The 27024-nt window shown below is 60.5% G+C and overlaps 1 protein-coding gene across 3 annotated transcripts; it reads right to left on the bottom strand.

The window, feature by feature from the left end:
* Positions 1–774: 774 nt before the first annotated feature.
* On the bottom strand, positions 775–24728 carry LOC122735551 (thyroid adenoma-associated protein homolog). 3 transcript variants are annotated; one of them, XM_043977172.1, is made up of 31 exons: positions 24262–24728; positions 23157–23334; positions 22235–22321; positions 22127–22154; positions 21688–21836; positions 21297–21419; positions 21066–21186; positions 19593–19735; positions 19262–19349; positions 18705–18832; positions 17778–17978; positions 16613–17306; positions 16018–16170; positions 15736–15845; positions 14955–15115; positions 14553–14722; positions 13477–13656; positions 13138–13304; positions 12078–12227; positions 11722–11826; positions 11336–11536; positions 10112–10262; positions 9777–10005; positions 9044–9265; positions 7808–8012; positions 7474–7677; positions 6881–7110; positions 4732–4908; positions 3347–3613; positions 2666–2871; positions 775–1957 (listed from the first exon to the last, which is right to left on the bottom strand). In XM_043977172.1, exons 1-31 carry the CDS (start codon positions 24510–24512, stop codon positions 1674–1676), a joined length of 5763 nt encoding a protein of 1920 aa, XP_043833107.1. In that variant the 5' UTR covers positions 24513–24728; the 3' UTR covers positions 775–1673. The 3 variants fall into 3 exon arrangements, with proteins under 3 accessions (XP_043833107.1, XP_043833108.1, XP_043833109.1); XM_043977173.1 differs by lacking the exon at positions 24262–24728 and adding an exon at positions 23439–23521; XM_043977174.1 differs by lacking the exons at positions 775–1957; positions 2666–2871 and having other exon boundaries at positions 3429–3582.
* Between the last annotated feature and the right edge of the window lie 2296 nt (positions 24729–27024).

Below are 27024 nucleotides of genomic sequence, written 5' to 3'. Positions count from 1 at the left end.
GACCACCTGCCTCCCCTGAGCAGGTGAGCCAGCCTAGCCAAAGCAGCCAGGCACTGTGGGAGAGCCTGGAGGCAGTGCAGGCCCCAAATGCTTCCCTCCTCATTTCCTATCTCCAGACATTTGCACTGACTGTGCCCCATGCCTGAAATGCCATCCCTCCTCACCCTTGCTCCAGAGAATCCAGCAGGATGCAGCTTTAGCACCATTTTCTGTACAAGCTTTCTTGGCCCACTCCCTCCCAATGCTAGAGCCCTCCCTACCTCCCTGCTTCCCAAACTACTGCCTTTAACCACCTTGTACTGACACAGCAAACCCTTCCGTATGTCCTTATTGTCTCTTTCATTAGCAGATAATCAAGTACGGACTGGCTTCCTCCAGTCCGTGGCACACAGTAGGCACTTATTGCATGCTTGCTGACTATCGTCAGAGCTGGAAGGGCTCTTATTTTTATTTTATTTTTTTTAGTGAGGCAATTGGGGTTAAGTGACTTGCCCAGAGTCACACAGCTAGTAAGTGTTAAGTGTCTGAGGCCGGACCTGAATTCAGGTACTCCTGACTCCAGGGCCGGTGCTCTATCCACTGCGCCACCTAGCTGCCCCCGCGGAAGGGCTCTTATTAATCATTAAATTATCCCTAATGCAGCACCATCGGCCTGGGCCCAAGACAGCCTCCCCCCTCCAAGAAATGAGATCACTTTGGGTGGAAAAAAGATCCAGGCATAGACTGCAGAATAATTACACCCAATTATCATATTATAAAATATATTTTTTCTATCAATGTTGTTGTTCCATTTCTTTCTTGTACAAGTTAGATTTGGGGGTGGGGGGAAGGACGGTGAGAGCGGCTTCTATCTGGACCCAGCTGGTCTCTGCAGGAAAACTGATTCATGCGTGTCCCTGCCACTCCTGGACAGAATCAGCGTTGGTGAACCTGGAAGGGTACTTAGAGATCACCCCGCCCCACCCCTCCATCAGCAGGCGGAGACTCCAGAGGCCCCAGGCCATGGAGCGTCAGGCCTGGGAGGGACCCAGGAGACAACCTCCACTTTCTGGAGAAGAAGTGAACACTGGACAGGACGTGACGTGAGGGAGAGGGTGCTGGCTTTTCAGCCGACTCAAACATGGACAGCCTGTGCAGGGGGGGACAAATGGCCACACCCATCTGCAAAATGGGGGCGATCGGAGCAGCACGAGCTACTGGCGGACCTCCCAGCACAGTGGTGAAGCGAGCCCTTTCTAAGCCTTAGAGTGTCATCGTCCTCCAGCAGCACATAATAGGTGCTTAATAAATGTTTATTATTGATTGATTGACTGATCATTCTTAATGACAGAGCTCAGTCACTGGGCAAGCCTCTTCCCCTCCCACCCTGGGCCTCAGTTTCCTCTTCTGTAAAAGAAGGTCCCTTCCGGTGCTAATATCTGGTGACCCGCAGAACTCTCCGATGAGCCCGGAGCCCTGGCTCCGGGCCACTCTGCCCATCAGCCTGATTTGAGTCTGTCTTGGGTGGCTATGGAGGGGGATGGAGGTGAATGCCCCCCCCCAGGGGGAGGGGGCACAGGAGCCAGGGAAGAGCTCAGGGCCACAGAGAAGTCCACAGGGGACTCTGTCTCACACTTTCACCAGATGTCCTCATGTCTGGGGCTCCCTTGGTCTCACAGATCCCTCCTTGGCGATCACCTGGAGCCATCGATAAGAGCACATGGCCTCTTGTCCAGCCCCAGTCTCCTGCTGTCCTTCAGCTGGGGAGCCATGCCGTGTTGGGTGAGCACAGCCCGAGCCCTCCCCCAGGCTTGTCTCAGCTCCTGAGAAGAGCAGCCAGAGCCAGGCACCGTCACCCCGCTGGCCTGTGGGGCCTCCAGGATCTGGGCCAAGAGCTCAGCCTCTACCAGCAGCACAGTGAGGGCTGTGTGAACCTTGGGGCAACCCAGGGCCTTCAGGAACAGAGGGCCAGCGTTGTCTGAAACAAGCAGAGAGATGGGCGTGGGGACACGCACACACACACCCATACCCACCCACCCACCCATGCATGTGTACCCACATCTGCACATGCTGCACACATGTGTGCACACACATGCATACACGTGTGCAACCCACACATGCACTTGCATACACATATACACGCATCAACCTGTGCACATGTGTGCAGTGCATGTACACGTACACATCCACACACGTGCATGAACATGTGTGTACATAATCTACATGTGCACATGCACACAATTCAAATTCATGACTGAAGAACGCCAGCTCCTTGCGGGCAGGGATTGTTGTTTTTGTCTCTGTGGCCCCAGTACACAGTACAGGGACTTATGCAGAAGAGGTCCTTCCTACGTGCTGAATCCTCCCCTCCAAGTCTTTGCCCGGGCTGTGCTCCCCTCCAGAACGTCCTCTCCCTTGCCTCAGTCTGTCCCTCCCCCAGTCTTCCCCCCAGCACATGACACAACCAGGTTGTGAACCCTCCGGGGTCTGGCCCAGATCTGCTCCTTCTCCACTGCCCTGCCCCTGGACTATGAGCTCCCTGAGGGCGGGGCCCAGGCCTCCATCTATTGTCTCTCGCTAACGCCCAAGCAGGCCAAGCGTGTAACTTTTGCTGGGGTCTCCGCACTAAGAAGAGAACTCTTCTGACTGAGATCTCACACCCTTGGACTGACCGTCTCCCACCTACCTTGACCCCACCAGAGGCAGCAATGCCGGAGGCTGTGGAGGACGGCGGGGACTCGAGCCACCGCCCACTGCTGGGCCTGGGTCCTGAGGGGCGCTCTGTCCTCAGCTCCGTCCAGCAGTTGGAGCAAGAAGGGGAGCAGGAGCTGGGCAAACACAGCCGGTTCTGCAAAGAAATTGGCTCCGTCCTCTTCATAGAGGCTGGGGGTCCTAGGGAAGGGACAGCCACATCGGCCCTGGCTCAAAAGGGCCCCAGGGGACCTCAAGCCCGGCCCTGACCCACACCCAGAGCTCAGCAAGTCCTGCTTGCACTGCAGGGAAGCCTGCATGGAGCCCTGAGCTTTATTGGACACTTCCCTCAAATCAGCCCTAAGAAAATATGTGAGCCTTCTTGAGCTGGCCTCCCCTCCTCCCCCATGGTCCTGTGGTAAGGCCTGCTTCTCCCTCTCAGCTGCCCAAAGCCTCCTTGTAGAGGCTACTCAAGGCTGACCCCCTTCTGGAGGCTGGCCCAGGCTAGCCCCCTTCTAGAGGCTACTCCAGGCTGACCCCCTTCTGGAGGCTGGCCCAGGCTAGCCCCCTTCTGGAAGCTGGCTTGCTCTAGGGAGGCTCCAGGCCTTACCAGCTTGAGCCCAGCAGGCAGCCTGCTCTGAGCACTGGACATGCACGGAGAGATCCAGGCCCTTACCGGCTGGTGCCCACCTCCTCCAGCAGGCCCTCCAGATCACACTGGGGGAGATGGAGCATCAGAAGTGGCCAGGTGTCCTCACAGGCCCCAAAGTGTGTCCTAATGACCTGCAGCAGAAGGAGCAGGCCCTGGTTGGCCTGTATGGGCATGCTGGCATCCCAGGGCTGGGCTCCCATCTGCTGGGCCAGCAGACTGGCGAACACGGATGCTTCCAGCCTCACTGCCCGGTCCTCGTCCTGCAGCAGGAAAATGCCAGCGTTCAGAAGCCTGAGGGGAAAGGTGAGGTCAGGGAAGCCAGGGCACATCCAGGCCAAGGGTGTCAGCTAAAGAGAAGAGTGACATCTATGTTTATTCATCCTGCCTGAGAACACGTGCCAGCAGGCAGCAGGTAGGGTGAGCAGCTTCCCAGGACTGGAGGATTTGAACCCAGAACAGTGTAGAACAGAGCCTAGTCTGGACCTGCATTTTCACCTCCTCCTTGAAGTCTTCCTTGATGACACTGGTCCACACCAGGTTCTCCCTCCTCTCATTCTAGCCAAATGCCCATTTCCTGCCTCTGGGCCTTTGAATAGGCTCTCCCCGTGCACTCACTCCCACAATTAGACCTCATAGCTGGACGTTGCTGTCTTGGCCCACGTGACTTGAAGGTCACCTACTTGAGCTGATCATCATCTAGCCTAGCCCCCTACGTTATGCACAATTCCCCTGCCACATCATTCCTGGCAAGAGGCCATTCAATCTGGACTTGGCTCCTCCCAGGGATGGGGAACTTACTACCTTCACCACCAAACACTCCATCTGACTGCTAGGAAGCTCTCTCTTGGCCTGAAATCCACCTCCTTACAGAGTGTCCTGTTTGCTCCCTGTTTAAAGCATGAGGTTTTTCTCCCCAGCTGTGCTGGGGAGCCCCTGGAGGCAGAGACCATGCTTGCCCTCCTTCCTGGCACCTTCAAGGAGCAGTCCAGGGCTGAGGAAGCACAGAGCTGGGAGACCTCATCTAAGCCAGACCTGCCTACTACCCCTCTGGAGACGCACCCCCCATCACTTAGAGGTCCCAGACATGGGACTGGGAAGCCCCTTATAGGCCCCCTATTTTACAGGAGAGAAGACTGAGGCCCAGAGATGAAACTGCTGAGTGACAGACAGGCTGGGACACCCTGCACAGCTTTCCCTCTGGGGCCAAGCTGCACAAGGCTAATCCGTGTTCCAGGTAACAGCCCTTCATAGCTCTGAGGACACTTCTCATGTCCAAACAGTTCTGTTCCTCGAGTCAATCCCTCCCAGGCCTCCCCGTCAGCCTCTGGTGGCTGACAGATCCAGACGAGCAGGCGCCAGAGATGGCCACTGTGCCCTGTGCCCATCCCCAGAGGCTCAGAGAAGCTTACCGGAGAGCCAAGGCTGCCAGGGAGGACCCAGAGCCCGCACAGGCCCTGACTACCACCCGGACCCCAGCCAGGCGGAGGGATTGCGCAGCTGCCAGCCTCAGCTCCTCACAGGTGCGGGGCACACTCCAGCATTCAAGAACCAGGCTCCAGCGGCCCAGGGCAGGAAGGTCCTCAGGCCTAGCAGTGGGTGTAAAGACAGAAAGGGGGGACACCATCATGGTGGGAGCGAAGCCATCCTGGCAGGCCCACAGAGAGATCCCCAGTCCAGGCTGACCCCCAGGCTCCCAGGAATCAGATCACAGGGTAGGAAAGCCAAAAGCACCCCGGGCTGGGAGTCATGAGACCTGGGTTCAAATCCAGGCCTGCTGATACAGAGAAGAAGCTGGGGAAACAAAAGGATAATATGGACAATGAAGACAATTATAGAAAGGAAAGGTGGTCCTGGCCATGGAGTAAGTGTAAAAGGTAGGGAGGATGTAAGGGCAAAATTGCTGCCTGGGGCTCAGAGGTCGCACAGCAGAACCTGAACCCAGGTCCTCCTAACTGCAAGACTGGTTCTCTATCTACCCTGCCACTCCTGTCACTGTGGCAGGCTGGGGAGGTCATGAGGATGGGGACCAGCCTGCCTGAGCGCCAAAAGGCCCCTCTCCAGAGCACTGCCCACCTGCCCATCCACCAGGGGATCCATTTCTCTGGCCATAGACACTCATCAAGACAGCGTTAATCCCACCTCAGGCACTTCCTAGAGAGCCTGTGCCTCAGTGTCCTCATCAGTAAAATGGGAAAAGACAGCACCTGCCTCCAAACCGCTACAGGAACACCAGCCGTTACCGCTATCATCTCCAGGCCCAGAGGGAGGCCCTCTGCCCCGCAGTCAGTGCTCACCGGCTCCAAGGAGGCTCTCCCTTCCAAACCCCAACCCTCCAACACCCTCCACGTGCTGGGTCCTGGGCCCACGGCCATCTGCCTCCTTGTGTGTGCCCAGCGCGTGGCACGGGGCCCGGCATACAGCAGGCGCTCAATAAATGTTTGTGGACTGTTTCCTGTGCCTGGAATGCCCTCAGCCTCTCTCCCGGCCTGCTGAATACGGAAGCCCCCAGAGCTAGCAGGGACCCCCAGGCTAGCGACCTCTGCTTGGAGACCTGCAAGGAGGTAGGGCGGTCAGCCCCGCAGCCCAGCCTCGATTGTACTTGGTCCCTTCTCCAAGTGCTGCAGCCTCTGGGGTCACACACAAGTCGGATCCCCCAAGAGACAGAGGATTCAGTCTCGGAAGGGACCGGGAAGGGGCACTGGGTCTCGCCGGGCACCAGAGTGGGAATCGCCCCATCACCAACCAGCCTCTGCCCAAAGGCCTTCGGTGACAGACAGGGAGCTCACCACCCGTTTGGGTAGCCTGCTCCACTCCTGGATGGCTCTCGGGTTTCAGCAGTTTTTTCCAGACCCCAAGCTTAAATCCATCTCTCTAGAACACCAGGCGCCACCGTCTGAGGCTGCCCAGAGGAACCCTGACACCCCCTCCCATGACTCTCCTTCCCCTTATCCCTGAGGCTTCCTGCCAAGTGAGGCCAGAACACCCGGCCCCTCTTAAGTCTGATGCCACCACCTCCAGGAAGTCATCCCTGATCCCTCCAGGTGCTGGCAGCCTTCCCTGTCAGCCCCCACCTCACATGGCGCTTCTCATGAAAGAGTGTTTCTAACAGCGGGTTTGTCTATCTTCCACAACTAACAGCGCCTCTTCTGGCACCCTGAGGTTCACAAAACACTTTGAGAACAGAATCCCTATGAGGGATGAGGAAACTGAGTCTCAGAGAAAGGGAAGCTTGTGGCAGAGTCACAAGCTGCTGGAACTGGACGGACTGGACCCAACTAACTTACAGACAAGGACCCTGAGGCCCAGGGAGTCAAAGGGACAAAGTCCCGGGAGGAGTGAAGAGGGGCAGGGCTGGGATTTGAGGCCAAGGACAAAGGAGCACAGAGGCACAGACTTAGAGCTAGAAGGGACCCGAGACGTCGTTTAGCCCAACGCCCCCATCTGCAGATGGGTAAACTGAGGCTCAGGAAGGCACAGGAGAGGGTGGTCCTAAAGGGCATGTGGAATGTGAGCCGGCTTCTGGCATGGGGTGCCCAGAAAGGGGGCGGGGAACCCTACCCCAGGGCCAGGAGCAAGCTGAGGGCACGCAGAGCCCTGCCCAGGAGGCCGGGGCTGCCACCAGCCGTCTCCACCAGCGAGAGCAGCTGATCCAGGCAGGCGGGCGGCGGGGATGGCGAGAGCTGCTCAGTGTGGGCAGAGGGGGCCTCGTGTAGGTGCACCAACGCCTCCAGGTAGAGCTTCAGGCCTTCTGGGCTGCCCCCCTCCTGCAGCACTGGCCACAGGGTCTCCTAAGGGGGAGGCCAAAGAAGCAGGCTTAGACCCCGGCCATCCTTGTGAGGTCTCACTGCCCCTGGGCCTTCCAGCCTGGCTCCCCACCCTTGAGGACCCCCCGGCTGCCTCAGCTCAGCAAGCAGTCACAGGGTGGATGCTGAGTCACAAATAAGCTCCTGCCTGGGCCATTAGGATGGCCACCTGCCCCTTCAGGTAGGGCTTGGGTGGGCTCCTTCCCTGTCTCCTCTCCCCTCCCCAGACAGCTGAGCTCCCAAAAGCTCCTGCTGTCCTACTGTGCAGACATGCATGCCCACCCGGCTCGGTCACACGGAGGCGGGCACGGGGAGGACCCGGGGTGGGGGCCTTGGGATGGGGCTCACCAGCAGCAGGGCCCGAAGAATGCCGGCCATGGGCTTGCAGCGACCCCCCTCTTCCAGCACCCAGCAAAGCAGGGCCTGGCGCACCTCTGGGTCTGGCCCTCGAAGCAGGGAGGCCAGGGCCTGGCTCCGGCTGGGATCGGCCAACCGCGCCGCCTCCCTGCAGAGGAATCTGGCACACTCCTGGCGCAGCACGCCAGTGCCCACCTGTGAACCAAGCCAAGCCCATCAGTTGGCACAGCCTGAGCACCTGTGTGCCTGCCCCCAGGGAGCCTGCAGCCCGCCAGGGAGCCTCCCCAGAACCCCAAGTCAGGCCCCAAGCACCAGGCTTCTCTACCTGAGTCTCTGGCCTGGAGGGGCCCAGCTCCTGGGTCACAGCAGCCTCAAGCTGCTTCAGGAAGTCCTCGCTGCAGCCACTGGTCAGCAGGGAGAGAAGCCGCAAGTAGGCTGAGCGGATCAGTGGGCAGCGCTGGGCAGGTGTGAACAGCCAAAACGCGGCCTCTGCCTGATGCACAACAGCCGGCAGGCCCTGGAAGGTCCGGCTGCGGACAGAGAAAAGCACAGGCTCAGCCCACAGGGGCCACCAGGGCCTGGGAAGGGGCCAGGCAGGTCCCCAGGGGCCTCCTCCTCATCCCTGAGTTGTTTTGTCCCCTCAGCCACAGAAGACCTGCCTCCTGCCGACGCACCTACTTGAACATCACCTGTGGCCATACCCTGCCTGCCCACTTGCCCCTCCACACAACGAGAGGTTTGTCTTCCTCTTCAGAGCCTCAGGGCCAAGCTTGGACTTTGTACACAGCAGGAGTTTACTCAATGCTTGCTGGATTGAACAGATCCAGAGGGAGAGCACTGGGCTCGAGGCTCAGAATCTCCCCTCCTCCCGGGCTCCCTCAGCCTGGCTCTGACGTGTGTGGCCTACAGGCGACCTGGGCAGAGGAGCAACAGCTAATGTTTGTCCAGCTTCGGTCACCTCGTTTAAAGGATCTGAGCCTCGGTCTCTCCCGCTATAATATGAGGGACCTGGACTCAGCCCAGTCCCAGAGACAGAGGATCTAGGTTCAAATCTCACCTTGGATGCTCACCAGCCATGCGACCTTGGACAAGTCACTCTGCTTCCCCTGGCCTCAGTTTCCCCATCTGTTAAGTGTAGGGTGGGGCTCCTGAGGCTTCTTAAGGAGCTCCCCTTCAGCTCTCAACCTCAGGCCCCACATTCTCAACCTTAGGGAGTTCTGAGTCCAAATCTTTCATTTGACAAATGAGGAAATAGATCCAAAGGGGAAGTGACTGGTCCAAAGCCACACAGCTAGGAAGTATCTCAGTTGGAACCTGATCCTAGCCCCCGAACTCTCTGCCCCAGTCTCATCTGGCCACAAAGCCCTTTTGCAGCATCCCCTAAAGGGGCCCAAACAGCCCTCCTTGAGCTCTGTACCCCCCACCTCCCACCTCCCAAGGCAGCCATTTGGCACTGGGGAAGCACCTCCCACTCCGGGACAGGGCCTGAAGCCAAGGACTCATCCAGGCTCGTCGGCCACTCGGGCTGGGGCAGAAGCTGTGCCCACTGAGACTGGCTCACCAGGTACCACCCTGAGCCAGAAGGGCATGTGCCTGCAGCAACCGTCCATGAAGCACGTTGTGGGCACTGGGCCCCGCTAGGTCCCGCAGCAGGCGTAGCAGGACATTCTCCAATTCTGCCAGAGGCACGAAGGGCACCAAGGCCCGGGCAGCCATTGCCCGCGTGGCATAGACTGGACTCGCTGAGAGATGAAGCAACTGCTCCTGAAACCGGGCTGCAGAGCTAGGAAAGAGGCCAAGCCCATGGTGAGGCCTCCGACCCCTCGCGGAGCCCCAGGCTTCCCAATCCCCTCTACCTAACAAGCTCCGGCCTGGGAGCCGGGCCTGTCTGAGCTCAGGACCGCACTGGTCACTCTTGGACCGGTCATCGGCCGGAGCTGCACCAGCACCCGAGGCACCCCTGGCACAGAAACTGAACCCCAAGCACGAGGTTTGACTGGGGTGAGCAGATGACAGAGACCTCCCCCCACCCCCCAGGATCCCGCTGTTCCCGTGTCTGGCAGCAGTAGTGGCAGCCATTCTCAGCCCCGTGTCCCTGTACTCCCATCTCTAGACCGATGTGGCCCAGGCCCAGAGGAGCGAGATCAAGCCCTGAAACGCCACCAGGCTCCCGGGCCAGAGTGAGGGTCCCTCCTGGCAGGGCTCCCCCATCTCAGCCTCCCCAGGCCCCCTCCCTCCCTCTCTCCTGGGTAGGCCCAGACACCACAAACCCTCCTACCCCCAGGCCCCAGTACCTGCTCAGACGCTCCATGCCAGGCTGCAGTCTGGCCAGGAGGATAAGAACAGCATGGAGGGCAGGGTGGGGGCGGCTCTCCCCCGCAGCCCCCAGTGGGGAGAGCGGGGTCAGAAGAATGGTCTCCAGTGGAGGGTAGAGTGTGAAGAAAGCCTCGGGGCACAGTCCTCTGTGGGGGCCACTGCCCTCCCGGCTCAGGCTCTGACCCAGCAGCCGGCCCATCAGGGCACCTGGGGAGGCAGATCCAGGCCCATAAAGCCAGCAGCTCGGCCCCGGGACCCCCCCACACCCCTGTACCAACCCCGTTTTGGAGAAACAGCAGCGTCTCCCACTCACCAAAGAGCTGGGTGCCGGCGTTCCTCACAGCCCAGCAAGGGGAGCCCAGGGCCCCCAGACACAGCTCAAGGAGCGGGCCGGCCCACTGGAGCATCGGGGCTCCCAGGCCAGTCCCCCGCACCAGGGCCTGGAGCACATGCAGAGCAGAGACCTGCAGGGAGCGAGTGGTCTGCCTGTCATCCCCAGAGGTGCCCGACCCGTCTCCCTGTGTCACCTGGCCACATCCCTGCCCCTTGGAGACCCTCCCCCTTCAGCAAGGAGGGCTCCAAACCATAGGCCTTCAACAGGGACAGACCAGCTGCTGCTATAATCAGAGCACTGGTCTTTTACCTTGCACCATACCAGCTTAGAACAGGAGATGGCAGGTCTGGGAAGGGCCTTAGAACAGGTGATGGCAGGGCTGGGAGGGCCTTAGGAATTATCTGTCCTGACCATCCTCATGTGACAGAGAATGAATCTGAGCCCCGGAGGAGAGAAGTGACAGATCCCAGGTCTCCCAAACAGTAAATCATACTATATAACTATATCTGGAGGCTTCTTGTCTCCCCAGTCTGATACCTGGGGCCCTTAATGGTGCTGGGAACACCACCATTTGGGCCCTATAAATACTTGGGCAGAGGCATAGTGAGCAGCCTGTGGGCAGAGGAATCCTAGCTGTGCCCGCTGTGGTCAGTGAGGGAGCAGAAGAATGGCCTTGTGGGGGGTGGGGGGGCAGCTCATATCATGTAACATCACCGTGTCACAGGCCTCCAGCACAGCGCTGACACATTCTCTGGCCCAGCGAGCAGTGGGAGAAGAGGAGTGAAGGCAGACCAAGGCTGGGGGTGCGGGGGGGGGGGGGGGTAAGGGAGAGGTTGGGGGAGGTGACCTGGTTCACTGCGGCATGGAGAGGGGGAAGGGAGAAGCACATGGCCAGCACAGGGGAAGGCCCCACTGAGGACGGGGGGAGGGGTCAGAAGGCCGGAGTGACACAGAAGCTCAAGAGCAGCTCAGGGACACTCAGAGGTCGGGATCCCAGAAGTGGCGCCTTCCAGGGAATGGCTGGGCAGAGGGTGTGCCCAGCTCTGCATGTGGCTGAGGGCTAGTGATAACCAGGACCCAGGGGCTACGTGAGCTCCCTGCTGGGGGCTCTGGGCCGGGCTGTCCTACCCAAGGACCTGTGCCAAAGCCCTCACAAGAATGAGGACCACAGCCCACCCTCCTCCTGGGCACCACACCCCTCACCTGTGGCAGGTCCAGAGTCTGGTCCCAGGCCTGAGGCAGGGGCCTCTTGGCCAGCTCAAGCAGTGTGTCCACACAGCTGGCCAACAGAGGCCGGGCACCGGTTGCTGGCTCCCCTGCTACAATGCACTGGATGAAGAGGGGGAAACCCGCCGCCCGGCGTGTCACAGAGCTGTTCCGTGGACCACTCAGCAATTCCAGGCCCTCGGAAGCAAACCAGGAGATAGGATGAGCTGGGATCGAGCAGAGCAGGATGGGCGGGGGTGAGCTCTGCCCCCTCCCTCTGCCTTCTCGGCTTCCCCCAGGCTGTGGGGGTCCCTGTGGGCACAAGATAAGCCCAACCCAGAGCCCAAGAGAAGTCAACACAGGAGGAACCAAAGGGTAGGTACCTTGGACAGCAGCTTCTGGGGCAGTTCCCACAGCTCTGGGTCAGGCTGACCCAGCAATGCCCTGCAGACCGTGGTGAGGCCAGAAGCGCAGCCCTCCAGAGCTCCCTGTTGGAAGGAGGGGAGGGAGAGGGGATGGCTGGTACCAGGAGGGTCAGGAGGAGGCCTGGGCTGGGCCCTGGTTGTATGAGGCACAATGGGAAAAGGTTGGTGAGGGAAACTAAGGCCTAGAAAGGGCAATAAGGACAGGCCATGTTGGTCACTGAGGTCCACCCCAGTCACGCCCACATCCTTCCGTCCAGGGCCACGGCCTCAGGAAGCTGCAAGCTGGGGGAGGGGGACACATCTGGCTGACTCACCCAATGGCGGCATCTGAGCAGCAGACCCTGCAGGGTGGCCACAATGGTCTGCAGGCCATCCAGGGCCAAGAGTGGAGACTTTGAGCCAGTGGTCGGTGGGGCCAGCAGCAGAGTCTTCTCTGCCAGGCCTCCCAGAAGCAGGCCTATCTCCTGGATGTGAGCACGGAGGTGTGAGGGAGGCTGCAGGCCACAAGGCCCAGCCCAGCTCCAGCAAGGGGAGTGCCCCAGGCCGAGAGCCCAGCTGGGGGCATGAAAACTCAGCCCCTGAAGAGCTTCCCCAACCCCCCTGACACAGGCAGCACAACTAGCCCTATCCAGGTCAAGGGGCATGGAGAATATGGACCCCAAGGAAAAGCACCCCGATGTGCCTGGTCTGCCCCAACACAGGTGTCCCATACCACAGGCCCCTCTTTTTCCCCTTTCCCCCTGCCTTGCCCAGGGGCATCTCAGACAGGAGGCAGGGCCCAGAGGAGGAGGAGGAGTGTGCCTGTCTAAGATTAGAGGCCTGACTGGAGCAGGGGGCAAGGCGCCTATGTCTGTGCCAGACTCTACAGGAGTATCAGGATCTCAGTGCTGGGGCTCAGTGGCCTCCCACACCAAGCAGGACCCATCTGGCACCTACTCTGACATCCCTGACAAGGGGTCATCCAACATCCATTGGACGGCCTCCAAGAATAGGAGCCCTTTCCCCAGCAGCCCCTCCCCCTCAGAGCAGCTCTCAACGTTAGGACATTTTTCCTTGGCTCAACCCTGCACCCACCTCTTTGCCCCCTGGGGTTCTTGGTTCTGCCCTCTTCCACACGACAGAATACAGGGCACTCGAGGACAGCTGTCATATCCCCCACCCCCACCCTGGCCTTCTCTTCTCCAAGCTTGATATTCCCAGTTCTTTTGCCTGATCCATGTCCACACGGCCTCCGCTCCCCCTCTCTCTGGCTTCCCTCCTCCCAGAGTCCTTCCCATACACCATGCCTGTCCCCCTGGGGCTGCCTCCTCCCTCCTCTGGTGGAAGCCTCGGCCCCGATGCCTGGGCAGTCCTGCCTCAGTGACCCCCCCTCACCTTTGCAGAAATCCAGCAACAGGTCAGGATGCGTCCCTGTTCCTCAGACAGCAGAAGGGGGGGCTCACCCTCCTCTTCGTCCTCCTCAGACCCCAGGCCCCCAGCTCTGCCTTGCCACACGGCAGCATTGATGGCCAGTCCCATGTCGGCCAGGGAGGGGGCAGCAGCTGCCAAGACAAGGGGGGGGGGGGCGGTGAGGGCAGCCACAGGGCAAGAGTGGAGAGAGAGGGGCTCCCAGATGCAGGGCACCAGAGGGTGCAGGGGCTGGGGCAGCAGGGCAAGGCCAGGCCCAGGACATGTACTGGGGCTGCCACTCTTGCCCGGCCTCACGGTACCCACCTGGCTGCAGATCTTCTCCAGAGCCCCGTAGGACGGCCAGGAGGAAGGAGGCAACCTCAGCCATCGTCGTCACCGTAATCGTGAGCAGCTCCTGCCAGGAGGCCCGTGTAGACGCCTGTTGCATGGACAGCCCCGTGCGGGGGGCCTCTAGGAGGCATCGGCGCAGGGCGCACAGAGGGCCTAGGAGAGGGACGCCTCCTCCATCAGCACTATGCCCCTCCCCCCAGCATCCTCATCCCTACTTTGCCCAGCCCCGCCTAGCTCCCGATTATCTCCTAGCCCAGCGCAGCCTTGTGGGAGCCCCAAACTCCCCAAAGCCCCCGCAGACAATGGCTGCCCGGAAACCACCCTTAGTAAGGTCAAGGGGAGGAGGGCAGGGGCCAAGGACAGCAGGGAAGGGAAAATTGAGACTGGGGAGGGGGAGCATAGAGAGGTGGGGACGAGAGGAGGGAGGGAAGAGCGAGCACAGACAAGGAAGCCACCGGAGAGGAATTCACCCAAAGGACGCCGTGGGCACAAAGAAGAATGAGGAGACGGTGAGGGACAAGATCAGACCATGGAGAGAGAACTGGGGGGATCCAGGAGGAAAGAGAGCTCAGTAAAACAGGGACACAATCAGGCGGAACACGCGTGGTGAGAGTAAAATGGAGAACTAGAGCCACCGATTGGGAAGAAGAGAGAAAGCACCTGGCACAAGAGAAAACCGAGGGAAACAATGGAGAAGAAAGAGAAGCAGGGACAACCAGCAGTGAGGAGAAATGGGGACACACAATGGTGAGGAGAGAGAAACAGGGGCACACAATGGTGAGGAGAGAAGCGGGGGCACCTAACACTGAAGAGAGAAACAAGGGTACACAATGATGAGGAGAAACGGGGGCACACAATGACGAGCAAAGGGAGTGGAAGGATCCAGACAGAGAAAAGAGAGAATGGGGCAGCACATAGTGACAGAGAAGCCACCATGAGAAGAGAGATGGGGGAGGAGGCAGAGGGGGGGAGATCCAGGAGCTGGAGAGATTGGGGGGATGTAGCAAGCAGGGCCGGGGGGAGGCTCCCCGTGGCCCAGGAGCCCTCACCATGGAGTGGCTGGGCAGAGGCCGCCTGAAGCAGGTCTTGCTGGGCTGCCACGTGACGCTCCCGTAGCAGGTGGAGAAGGTAGGAGATGAGCGTGAGGCTGGGACAACCCAGGGCTGGGCCCTCCTCCTCGGGCCTGGGGACTATGTTCTGGAGGGTGTCACCGTCCACTCTGACAAAGAGGAAAACCCACACGGCCTCAGGGCTCAGGACAGAGAAAACAACCCTAGCTGCCCCAAGGTTCGGGGCCCGAGTGGACCTCTGAGGCAGAGCAGAGCAGAGTAAAGCAAAGGGTGGCCTGGAGTCAAGGGGAGACCCAAAGGGCAGGCAGGGGAAGAAAGGAAGGGAGGGAGGCCTAAGGCTCAGAGCCCACCCGGCCCCTGGCCTCCATCCCCCAGCCTTACTTCTGCAGCAAAGTTTGCATCATGAGGGCGCCAGCTTCCACCTCCTGCCCACGGGCACTGCTCAGGGCCTGGTGTGCCCGTTCCAGCAGGGCTCCGGCCAGGTCTCCGGGCAGAGCAGGAGGAAAGTAGATATGCAGAAGGTTGGCAGCTGGCTCCCGGATCTGGGGGAAGAGAAGCAGGGGTCAGAGGCCTGAGGGGACTTCATCCCAGATTTGAATCTCCTTGTCCAGCCCTAACCTCTCTCCACATCCAGTCTCCCATCTCCAGATGCCTGTCAGACACCTTGGAATGCATCTCACAGACCTTGAACTCAACATGTCCAAAGTTGAACTTGTCTAAACCTCCCCTTTCTGAATGCTCCTATTTCTGTGAGGGGTGTCATCACTCCCCACCCCCAAGCCTCCTCAGCTCCTCTCTTGTGCACTCACCCCCCACATTCAAGCTGCTGCCAAGCTTTATCAGTGAAAGGAATAATCTCCACACAGGGAGTCACCTGCCTCAGCGACCCCGCCTGTCTCCTAGCACTAAAGCAGGCCACCGAGTCCAGGTCCCATCTGCTTTTACAAAGCAGAGATTGAGGCCCAGAAAAGGGAAGGGAGAGGCTGGATTTGAACTCTGGGCCTTGGATTCCAGCACCTGCTACCCTGGACAGGAAGGGCTCTGCAAACACTCAGCTACTCTGGAAATGCCACACATTCTTATGGGCCCATCGGGCCTACACCAGATGGAGGGGCCTCATCCCCTCCTCCTCGTCCCCTCCCCGGACAATCGGGCACCTTACCTCACTGGTGCCGTCCTGAAGGCAGCTGAGCAAGGCCAGCAAGGTGGCCCTTGAGGTGAAGTCCCAGCGGCCTCTCCGCCTGGCCCAGCTCAGCAAAGCGGCCATGGTAGCTGTGGGGCAATGGAGGGGGTGGGGATTAGTGGGGCAGGAGGTCGGCCCTGGAGGAAGCAGCAGAGAGGGCTGAGGAGAGCCAGGCCGAGGCTGGGGGCCGGGGCGGGCTCTGCGTGGGGAGCGGCTGATGCCCATAGGGGTCACGGGGGACAAGGCTGAGTCAGGACTCACGGGGAGGCTGCCCCTTCTTCCGTTCAGGGCTCCAGCTGTCCGTGCACGTCACCAGCAGGGCCGTGAGCAGGAGCAGGGCGGTCCTTCGGCGCTGGAAGCCTGAGGCTGGGCCCAGCTGGGAGACACTGAACTGCAGCAGCCATTCCACGAAGTCTGCAGAGGATGGATGACAAGAGGCCAGGAAGACCTTGGATGGAGCTGCACACCAGGCCAACAAGCCCTTCTGGCCCCCCTCCCTGGGCCCCCCTGCATGGGTCCACTGCCTCACAGTAGCCCCCCAGGCCCAGAACCCACCTCCCTGAGCCCCCAGCCCCCCTGGCCCACCTCCCTGAGCCCTCGGCCCCTGGGGCCCCCAGAGCCTACCTCTCTCCAAGTCTCTCCAACTCCCCGGGTACCTCAATCCCCTCCATCCCAAAGCCCACCTCCTCAGGTCCCCCAACCCTCCCAGTCCAAAGCCTATCTCTGCAGGCATCCATCCCCCTGCCCTAGCGCTCAAGAGAGGACAGGGAGTCTGAGGGAGTGCATTTCCCAGGGGCCCCATGATGCCCTTGGCAGTACAGGGGCTGAGCCCCTCCTCTCCCTGCCCCAGGCTCACCTTCAGTGAGTAGGAGAGGCTCTGGGGGTGGGCCTGCCCCTGCTGCCCCTTGGCTACGGAGCACAGCCAGCGCACTGTCACGAAGCCGGCCTAGGAGTCTGCTCACAGTTGCCTGCAGCAGCTGCCGGAAGGATGCTGAAGAGCCACTGAGGTTCAGCCACAGGAAGTCTTGGAAGATGGCCAGCTCCTTTGGGCCAGGGGCCTGGGCAGATCCAGGCCCCCCACACAAGAGGCTGGCCCCTGCCAGGCGCACAGCCTCATCCCCACAGGCCAGGCACGCGGCAAGGCGGGCTGGACTCTGGCTAGCCGCCTGGGGGCCCTGGCCTAGCTCCTTTCGAGTCCTCTGCAGGGCCGCCCACCCCCGCAGGCAGGCCAGTCCTGGGCCTGCAAACGCCTGCTCCAGGAGTCCAGCTGAGGCTGGGAAGAGCTGCAGAGTGTGAGGGAGCAGCGAGCTGGCTGCCCGGCCCTGCACGGCTGGCACCGGGGACTGCAGGGCCTCCGCCACAGCAGGCAACCAGTGCCGGGCCCACCGCTTGGCCAACGCCTCCTCGCCAGTGCCAGCCTCCGCGAGGGCCCACTCCTCCCGCTGGGCTTGTAGGAAGCAGCGGTATGTGTCCACTGCTGGGGGGCTCAGGGCATTGGTGGAAAGGCAGAGCAAGAGGTCCTGAGGGAGCTCCGGCAGCACAGCCAAGACCTGAAAGAGCAGTGCGCTCTGCATCCCAGGCATGCCTCCTCCAGGAAGCCCACCCTGATAACCCCAGAAAGAAGGGACTGTGCCCTCTGCCCACTGCCACCGGCGATGTGAGCCAAGGTCTGAGAAATGCCGAGGCCGGGGAAGCTCCCCCCACTTCTGGAAGCCCAAAGACCCCCGGATCACAGTGACCTGACCCCTGCCTATCAGGCTCCAGCAGCAAGCTCCACCATCCTCCCCCATCAATTTAGCCCTGGAAGACCCCTTGGCTTCTCCCGGCTCTCCCCCAGCTCACCCCTGGCCGTGGTGCTGAAACACTGCCCCCCCCCCAGGCTGGGGCTCCCAGGCCCTGGCCCTCCATGCTCCGGGGAACCAAGGGCTACTTCCCTGCAGCCAGCTTCCCTGGGACTCCTCGAGGCTCCTCCCCAGCCTTCTTTCCACTGTTCTGACCAGTCCAAAGGAGGGAACACTCACCCTTTCAGAGCCCAGGAAGGGCAGCAGGGCACAGAGGACTGAGTAGCGGGCCTTGGTCAACCAGGGCAGAGCCCGGACCCTCTCTAAGAGCTTGTCATAGAGGGGCCGCTCCACGTCGTCTCCAAAGTGTGCACACTCCTTCCCATAGAGCTCCAGGAAAAGGCTGAAGGAGCGCAGGGTGGCCTCAGACAGGACTTCCAGCTGTGGGGGAAGGTGCGGACTCCATGGGCCAGGCAGATGGCCGCCAACACCGTCATCCTCCCTAGTGGGCCCTGCCCTTTGTGCCCCTTTGACAGCTCTCCAGTCCCCAGCTTCCTGGACCCAACTATGGTGTCCCTGTATTGCTGTGTGACCCTCTCCCCAATCTGGGCCTCAGTTGTCCCATCTATAAAAAGATGAGGTCCAGGGCCACTAGGTGGCGCAGTGGATAGAGCATCAGCCCTGGATTCAGGAGGACCTGAGTTCAAATTTGACCTCAGACACTTGACACTATCTGTGTGACCTTAGGGAAGTCATTTAACCCTCACTGCCCCACCAAAAATCAAAAACAAGACCAAAAAAAGATGAGGCCAGGTTCCTTCTAGGGCTTTAGCTCATCACCCCACAAGGGGCTTGGCAGACACCTCTCCTCACCTCACCCCCTCCTCATTTTATAGATGTAGGTACCGAGGGGCCGCCACAAGCTCCCGGTGCTGAGACCAGAGCCGAGGTTTGGGGGTGTTTCCACTGTACATAGTATCAGACCATGACCCTCCCAGCAGTGTGCCAAGGACAGTGTCTCTGGCTCCATCTTCCCCAGGCCACCTCCTGGGTGACCCAAGGGATCAGGACAGGCCTTGCTGTCTGGCTGCCTTCTCTGCATGAGGGACTCAGATACGGAGAGGAGATGGGCTGGACCCAGCCTGGCCTGATCCCGGGGCTCCCTACCGGGCTCTTGGTGCTTATCCAGATGAACTGAGTCAGCTGCTGGGTCTGCAGAGAGGTCCCGCTCAGCAGTCGTCCCGTCCAGATGCCAGGGGTGCTCTCGTGTAGCCGCCGCAGCCACAGGGAGAAAGCTGGGGAGGGGCAGCAAACACTAGGCTCCTCTCTCGAGTCAGGCTGCCCTGGGTCCACCTCCCCTGGGCACCCCACTACCCCTGCCTCTGGCTGAAACCTCCCCGAGGCCCTCTGGTGAGATGCCCTGTTCCCAGGCCTGCACATCCTTCTGCTTCCCAGACTCTACGCCTGCTTCCCCGAGGATCCCTCTCCAGCGTTAGGGCTGCCTGTGGCCTCCTCCACTTCCCACCCACGGCCCAGGACAGACTGGTCCTGGAGGGCGGCCTCTCTGTCCACTCTCCAGACCTGAGTCATCCTCTCTGCTTCCTGACCCCAACCTCGGCCCCTGACATTCTCCCACTGGCCGCAGGCCTCCATCACCAGCAGGCCCTGCTTAGAGGCAGGGAGCGGCCCCCGTCATACATTCCCACAGGCCCAGGAGTCCTCACCCTGGAGGAGGAAGGCACGGTAGTCCATGGGCTTCTCGCTCCAGCCTGGGCCAATGGGGGGCATCAGGTCTCTGAGCAGCAGACAGGCCTAGGGGTTTGGGAGTGGTGGGTGTGAAGAAAGCAGGCCGCCGGGGGCCCGGGGCCCGGGAGCAGAGGGAGAGGGTCCTCTGGGAGAGCCTAGCACAGGCAGGGTAGACACCCCGCAAATCCCTGACCTGACCCTGGAGGGAGGGCACGACAAGCCGAGCTTGGCCTCTCCTTGTCCCACAGTCCAGGGCACCTTTGCCTCCACTGCCTCCTCCCGGCTCCCCTAGTCCAGGCTCAGACTCACCTGCCCACCAGGAGGCCTGAAGGTCAGGATCTCCCTCCTGCAGGACGTCAGAAGGCCTCGGCTCAGCACCAGGTACTCCAGCCCATCAGGGCTCATGGGGGGCACAGCCACTCGCAGCCCCCCAAGCCTCTGGTCCCCGGGGTCTAAGGACAACAAATCTGTTCAGAGGAGGAAGCTTCTCCTATCCCTGATCACTCAGTCCTTCTCCTTGGGGCTGAGGCCAAGCCCAGCTTAGCACAGGCCAGCTCCTCCCTTGACCACATTCAGCTCCCTGAGGTTCAGGTCAGGGCCCACTTGTTACAGCCATCCCCATCTCCCTGATAAGACGATCGCACCCTGAGCAGAGAGCCCTGCTGTCCTCCAAGGCCCTGCCTGCCCTCGGTGTTAGCCAACAAGCCACACTGAATGCAGGGGAGACTGCCTGTAGCTTGGGCCTGGGTACTTAGGAGAGGACAGGCCAGAGACACAGAGAAAGGCCAGGCCGGGGATGCAGGGAGACAACAGGCTGGGGACACAGGGAGAGGCTGGACCTGGAACACAGGGAGAGGTCAGGCTGGGGATGCAGGGAGACAACAGGCTGGGGACACAGGGAGAGGCTGGACCTGGAACACAGGGAGAGGTCAGGCTGGGGATGCAGGGAGACAACAGGCTGGGGACACAGGGAGACAACAGGCTGGGGACACAGGGAGAGGCTGGACCTGGAACACAGGGAGAGGTCAGGCTGGGGATGCAGGGAGACAACAGGCTGGGGACACAGGGAGAGGACAGGATGTAAAGAGAGGTTGGGCTGGGGACATGGGGAGAGGCCAGGCTGGGGATGCAGGGAGAGGCTGGAACTGGAACACAGGGAGAGGCTAGGACAGGGATCAGGGAGAGGCCACGACATAAGGAGAGGCCAGGCCGGAGACATGGGGAGAGGCTGGACCTAGAACACAGGGAGAGCCCAGGACAGGGATCAGGGAGAGGCCACGACATAAGGAGAGGCCAGGCCGGAGACACAGGGAGAGGCCAGGTCGGGGATGCAGGGAGACAACAGGCTGGGGACACAGGGAGAGGACAGGATGTAAGGAGAGGTTGGGCTGGGGACATGGGGAGAGGCCAGGCTGGAGATGCAGGGAGAGGCCAGGTCGGGGATGCAGGGAGACAACAGGCTGGGGACACAGGGAGAGGACAGGATGTAAGGAGAGGTTGGGCTGGGGACATGGGGAGAGGCCAGGCTGGAGATGCAGGGAGAGGCCGGGCCAGGGACGTGGGGAGAGGCTGGACCTGGAACATGGGGACAGGCCAGGACAGGGATGCGGGGAGAGGCTAGGACATAAGGAGAGGCCGAGCCAGGGATGTGGGGAGAGGCTGAGCTGGGGATGTAAGATGAAGTCGGGCTGGGGACGTGGGGAGAGGCCAGGCCGGGAGCGTGAGGAGGGGCCAGGCTGGCCTTCTCTCTCCTCCCAGTCGCTCTCTCTCTCATAGCCTCACCTGGGCTGAGCAGCCCCAGCAGCTCGGACACAGCCCTGACCCCTGCCTCCAGTGTGGGGGCAGTATTCACCAGCATGCCCAGGGCCGTGCCAGCCAGGAGGCGGGCATCCTTGTTGACCACCTGCAGGAGGGACAAGAGTGGAAGCAGGAAAGCCTCGTGATCAGCAGGGCCCACCTCCCTCAACCAGGGCCATAGGGCTAGGCCTCAGCCTTCCCCAAGCGTCTCGTCACCTTTCCCATGGTCACTTGCACCAGGGACTGGAGGATGCTCGCCAGGGGCTCCGTGTCATCTGCAGGACTCCAGACCAGGACGCCCACTTCCTCTGGCATGGTTTGGAAAAGCTGGAGGGCCAGCTGTGGGCAGAGACTGTGTCCATCAGCCGAAGTGCCCATCAGCCAGGCCACGCCCCACCTCCTGGAGACCAGTGGCAGCCAGCAGGCTCCGCAGCAGGACAGGGTTACTTACAGGGGCTCTGCAAGCCACCCCCAACCCCGGGCCCTCCACGTGGCTGCCATACAGGACCCCGGAGCCCTGTGGCTCTCCACTGTGACCGCTCAGGCATGCCCCCTTGCCAGCCCAGTTTTTACAGGGAGAAGATGGGGAATAAGGACACACACCCACCTTCACTGCATGGCAGGCCCGCTCTGCAGACCCTGCAGCCGGGTCCTGCAACACAGAGGCCAGCGTGGAGGCAGTGCTGCCCAGCAGGGTGTCCAGGGCATGTCTCCAATGTTCTCTGGCCAGGCTGCTCTCCTCCAGGAATAGACACACTGGGCAGAGGGGCCCATTAGATCAGGGGGGCCCAATGAGAGATCCCCAGCACCCCCAAAGAGGCCCTCCCCTCACCTCCCTCCCAGGCCTCCCAGGGCGGATGGCCAGAGAGGACAAAGGCCGGGAACTCTGCTCACCCTCCAGCCCCCACTGCCAGAGATGTGATCCAAGGACCCTGGGCTGGGCCTTGGGAGGCCCCAGGGGATTAGCCCCCATCTGCCACTCCCTCCCCCATAACCTAAAGGGGTCAGCCTAGATGAGTCTGTGGGGAGGTAGGCGAGGGACTGACCTGTGCGCAGATCTCCCAGAGCCAGGGCCTAGAAGGGAAGAGTAGGCGTCAGCGCCCACAGTATGGGCATCCCTGCGCAGCCCAGGCCCCAACTCCCAGCCCCCTCACCTGCCGGCTCTGGGTCAGGCTGCCTAGAATCCTGGCCACTTCCTCAGATGCCACGCTCTCTCTCCCTGCAGCCAACGTGGCCAAGATCTGTAGGAAGGAAGGTAGCCTGGAGGGACCACAAAGTCTCAGACCAAGAAGGCTCCTCTTCATGAGTTCCACATGTGTCGTTAGCCCACTATCGCGGGCTCCCCACCGTCCATCTGCCCTCCCATCCCTGTCTCTTCACTGCCCTTCCTGCACTGTAGGGTCCATCTCCTACCTCAGGGCTTTTGCACATGCTGTTCCCTGCTCATCTCTGGCTCTCTGAGTCCTGGCTCCTTTCTGGGGGCAGGCCCTATGGCCTCCCTCCAGATGAAAGGGCTCTCATCCCTGCTCTGATTTTCCTCAAGCTCCTTCTTCTATCCCTAGCACAAGCCCGTTCAGCGCTGGAAGGGACAGAGTGCCTGCTATACCCTATCTCAGCTAACTTCAGCATGGAGTAAGGTCATACAGGGGTTATCGTCCCATTCTACAGATGATGAGACTGAGGCTCAGAGAGGTCACCCAGAAGTCTCTCCCTCCCCCTCCCCCCCACACCCCCGAGGGCAGGTACAGTTCAGCTTTTATCTCTGCATCCCCCAACACAGTGCCTGGCCTAGGGGACTGGGTTTGAGGCCTGGCTCTGCCACAGAAGTGCCATGTGTCCTTGGGCCAGCCCCTTCCCCTCCATAAGCCTCAGTTTCTCCCTCTGTAAAATGAGCAGGTGAGACTGGCTGGCCTCGGAGGTCTCCTTTGGCTCTACAAGCCAGACCTGGTCCTGTTTGGGGGCACGTTCCCCCCCACTCCCCACAGGGCCAGAGGATGAGGGGAGGGTGGCCTAAGGCCCACGACCCCCCATTCTCCCAGAGTAAGCACCCAGCCTGGTCTGCCTGGCTCCACCCACCTTCTCCAGCTTGCGGAAGGCCCCCAGGCTGCCCATGGCCTCCAGCTGACAGCTCAGCAGGCAGCCCAGGAAGGCCTGGGCCTCGGGGACATCCAGCTCAGTCCAGGCCTGCCTCAGGGCAGGCAAGAGCCTCCCGGCCTCTGCCAGGCTCAGCTCCTGACTGCGTCGGCCAGAAGTTCTGCAGAAACAGAAGACCTGCCAGTCAGCATGACAGCATCACACCCCCCCCCCCCCCCCCCCCCGCCAGGGCCTGCTCACAGGGGAGGAAGCCCCCAACCCTACCTGAGCCAGCCAGGACCCAGAGCCCCCCAGAACTGGGCCCCCCCCCAAGCCCAGTCCAAGCCTGAAACTGAAGGCTTCCCACTCACTTCCCAAACCCTGACTCAGCAACACCACCCACCTCACTCACACACCCCCAACCCCCCTGTGCATCCCAGCGATCTGGGGGGGGAGCCCTACAGCGGCACCCCTTTCTAGGGGTGGGGCCTGAGCCTGCTGGGAGTGGGGGGGGCAGGGCCGTGCTCTCCTAGTAGAGGGAGGGAGCAAGGGCTGGAAAGCCCATGGGTCCCAGGCAGCCCAGAGGTCACCGTAGGGAGCAGGAAGGATGGGGGATGGGAAGGAAGCCATGGAGACAGAGGGAAAGACAGAGACTCAAGAAGAGACACAGGGACCTAAAGATAAAGGGAGACACAGAGACTCAGGGACACTCAGGCAGGGACACTAGGGGCAGTGACAAAGGGAAGGGAAGATGAAGCTTTTGCACACAGTAGGTGCTTAATAAATGTTTATTGATTGACACAGATGTAGACGTGGGCACTGGGGAGGGACAGGGACGGAGACAGGTTCACAGACAGCGGCAGAGGCTGCGGGCCTCCCTCCTTCACTCCCCCCAACCCCAAACCTGTCATGTGTACATGACCAAAAGCCAGAGACCCCTGGCCCCTTTCCCCAGAGATAGAGGGGGTGGGGGGCTCGAGGTGCTTGGGGGCGGGACCTATCTAGAGGGGAGAAAGCAGGAGGCTCAGGGCGGGTCCTTGCGGCTCGGGGGCGGGTCCTTGCGGCTCGGGGGCGGGTCCTTGCGGCTCGGGGGCGGGTCCTGGCTCACCCGGCGAATCGTTGGAGCATGCGCAGCAGTTCTCGCAGGGCAGGCGGTGTGTTGGGGCCGCACCTGGCCAGACAGGCGCGGGCTTGGTGCTCGGCGCCCATGGAAGCGGCGGCGGCGGCCCCAGGCTGTCGGGAGGTCTCCGGCGGGTCCGTGATTCGCGGGGAGCGAGCCTCCAGCGTGCACTCTCGACTCCCTTCCGGCTTCCGGGGCCACCGAGCCCAGCTTTCCCACGCCGGCGCCTCTATGTGCATGAGACAGGACAGCGCCCCCTGCGGCCCGGAGGGCTCAGTGACGCCCCCGCGGGGAGGGAATAGGAGGAGACGAGCCTTCGAGAAGGGAGGAGGTGGAGGGAGGAGACAGCAAGGACCCCGGAGAGCCCGAGAGCCACAGAGAGATAGACATGGACCGGATCAAAGACGCAGGGCCAGCCTGACCACTCACGGGGACATAGAGACACGGGGACTTGGAGACAGAAAAACGGTCTGAGAGTCAAGTCAACAAGCTCTGATGAAGCTAGCGCCTACTGTGTGCAAGTGATGGGGAAAGAGACAATGGCAGAGACATCCCGAAAATGAATAAAAGCAGCAGAGGCTCAGGGGAAATCCCCATCCTTCTTGGTGCCAGAGCGTTCCCTCTGCTGAGGATCTCCAACCCATCCTGGCTATATCTTGTTTGTGCGGAATTGTTTGCTGCTTGTCTCCCCCACCCCCACCCCCACCCCCCACCCCCAGCCCATTAGACTGTGTGCTCCATGAGGGAAGGAATTGTTTTCATCTTTTCTTTGTATAGCCTGCACTTATCACACTGCCTGGTAACCGAAAGAGAGACTGAGAGAGAAAGAGACTGAGAAGGGACAGAGCCTCTAACCAGAGTCCCTAAGGCCAGACCAGCAGCAGCAGCTCTAAGAGGCCCTGGCATTTAGAATTTAAAGGGTCTTTAAAGACCCTCTCTTTCAACTGCTCTTATTTTACTGAGTAGGAAGCATACTCTGAAAGGGAAAAGGACTTGCCCAGCTAAGTGATCCAGGGCTTTTCCAACTAGGTTGAATGCACGTGGGGAGGTGGTTCTGTCTCCTTTTTAGATCTTGCTAGCATGTATTTCTTAACGACCATATTTATTAAGACCCTGCTCGGAAAAACACTGTGCAAGGTGCTGGAGATGCAGTCTTACATTCCACTGCGGTGAAGATACAGTATATCTAGATAAGATACAATGTATACAAATGTCATGGGGTGCAGAAGTTCTCTGGGGCACCTTTTCCTGGAGAAACTAAAGGAACCTTTTCCTGGAGAAACTAAACCAGGACAGATTACGCCTAGAGAGATAATCAGAACCAAATCAGACTGAGGTAGCTTCGGATTCCCACTCTTCATTCTGGTCTCCCTTGGGTGTGGCATTTCCCCCCATATCACATAGATAAGGAAATACAAATTACATACAAAGTAACACTTGTCACTTGAATTGCCCGGCCCCTTACTGTAAATTCCTCCTCTGCTCTTTCTCAGTCTCCTTTGCTCAAGGCCAGTAATCTTGGGGGGTCCCCAAGGCTCTGTCCTGCTCCATCTTCTCTTTTCCCAGTTTCCCTGCAGACTCTTGGGATGGGGGATCTCCCAGGGCCTTGGGCTCTCTGGGCAGAAAATTCCCAGGTCGATTTATCTAGGCCTAATCTCTCCTGAGGCCTGGATTCACCTCTGTAATTGCCTCCTTGACCCTGGCTGTCCTGTAGACATCTTAAACTCAACAGTCGAAAACTCTCCCAAAGTGAGTTCTCTGTTCATCCTTACTTTTCCTCCCAGTCATCCAGGCTCACAACCCAGGGGTCAGCTTTGCCCCTCTCTCTCACCCCCATATTCATCCTGTTACCAAGTCCTGTTAATTCTACCTTCAAACCATTTTCATATATGTGTACATACACAACTTACACATATATATCTCTACATGAAATATACTCACCCATGACTATTACACTAATCTGCTTGGTCTCCCCTGCCTCAACTCTCCCCAATCCATGACCCAGCTGTGAAGGCAATCTTCCTAAAGCACAGATTTGACCAGATAATCCCCCCCCCCAATCAGTAAACTCGGGGACTCCCTGGCACCTCAGGCAGCAAATACAGAATGCTCTGGCTGGCCTTCAAAGCCCCCCATGACCCGCCCCCTCCTCCCTCCCCTACACGTGCTCTTGGCCCAAGAACAAGACCCTCCATCCCTCCCACTGGCCATTCCCCGCCCCCCACATGTGCCTGGACACTGGCCCTTCCCTGCTCTGACCACTGACCTCCCTGGTCTCCTTCAGTCCTAGGTAAAACGGCCCCCTCTCCGGGAAGCCTCCCCGGATCTCCCATAACCCCAGCGTCTCCCCCATGATCATTCTCCCCCGAACATCTCAAAGTGTCTTGTTCTCCCCCATCGGACTGGAAGCTCCTCGAGGGCAGGGACTGTCCTTTGCCTTTCTTTGGATCCCCAGGGCTTAACACAGTGCCTGGCACACAGTTGGTGCTTAATAAATGCTCGTCTGACCGGACGGACCCCGGGGGCCGGGAGGAGGTGGCGTGGCCGAGAGGCCCAAAGCCCAGGATAGTTGGAAGATTGGCCCCTTGGAGCCGCCTTCCCTTCGGCGCCCACGTGGGCGTCGGCCCCGCCTCCCGTTCCCTGGGCAACCGCACCTGCCCCTCCAGGTCTCCGGAGTGGAGGGGCGGTCGTTGACGCGAAGAGATGGCGTCTCCGTGACGTCATCGCCGCGCGCCCCGCCGGACACCGGCT

The sequence above is a fragment of the Dromiciops gliroides genome, chromosome 1, assembly GCF_019393635.1.
Source record: "Dromiciops gliroides isolate mDroGli1 chromosome 1, mDroGli1.pri, whole genome shotgun sequence".
Taxonomy (NCBI): domain Eukaryota; kingdom Metazoa; phylum Chordata; class Mammalia; order Microbiotheria; family Microbiotheriidae; genus Dromiciops; species Dromiciops gliroides.
The sequence above is the reverse complement of the archived record's forward strand: the minus strand, read 5'-3'. Positions and strand labels throughout refer to the sequence as shown.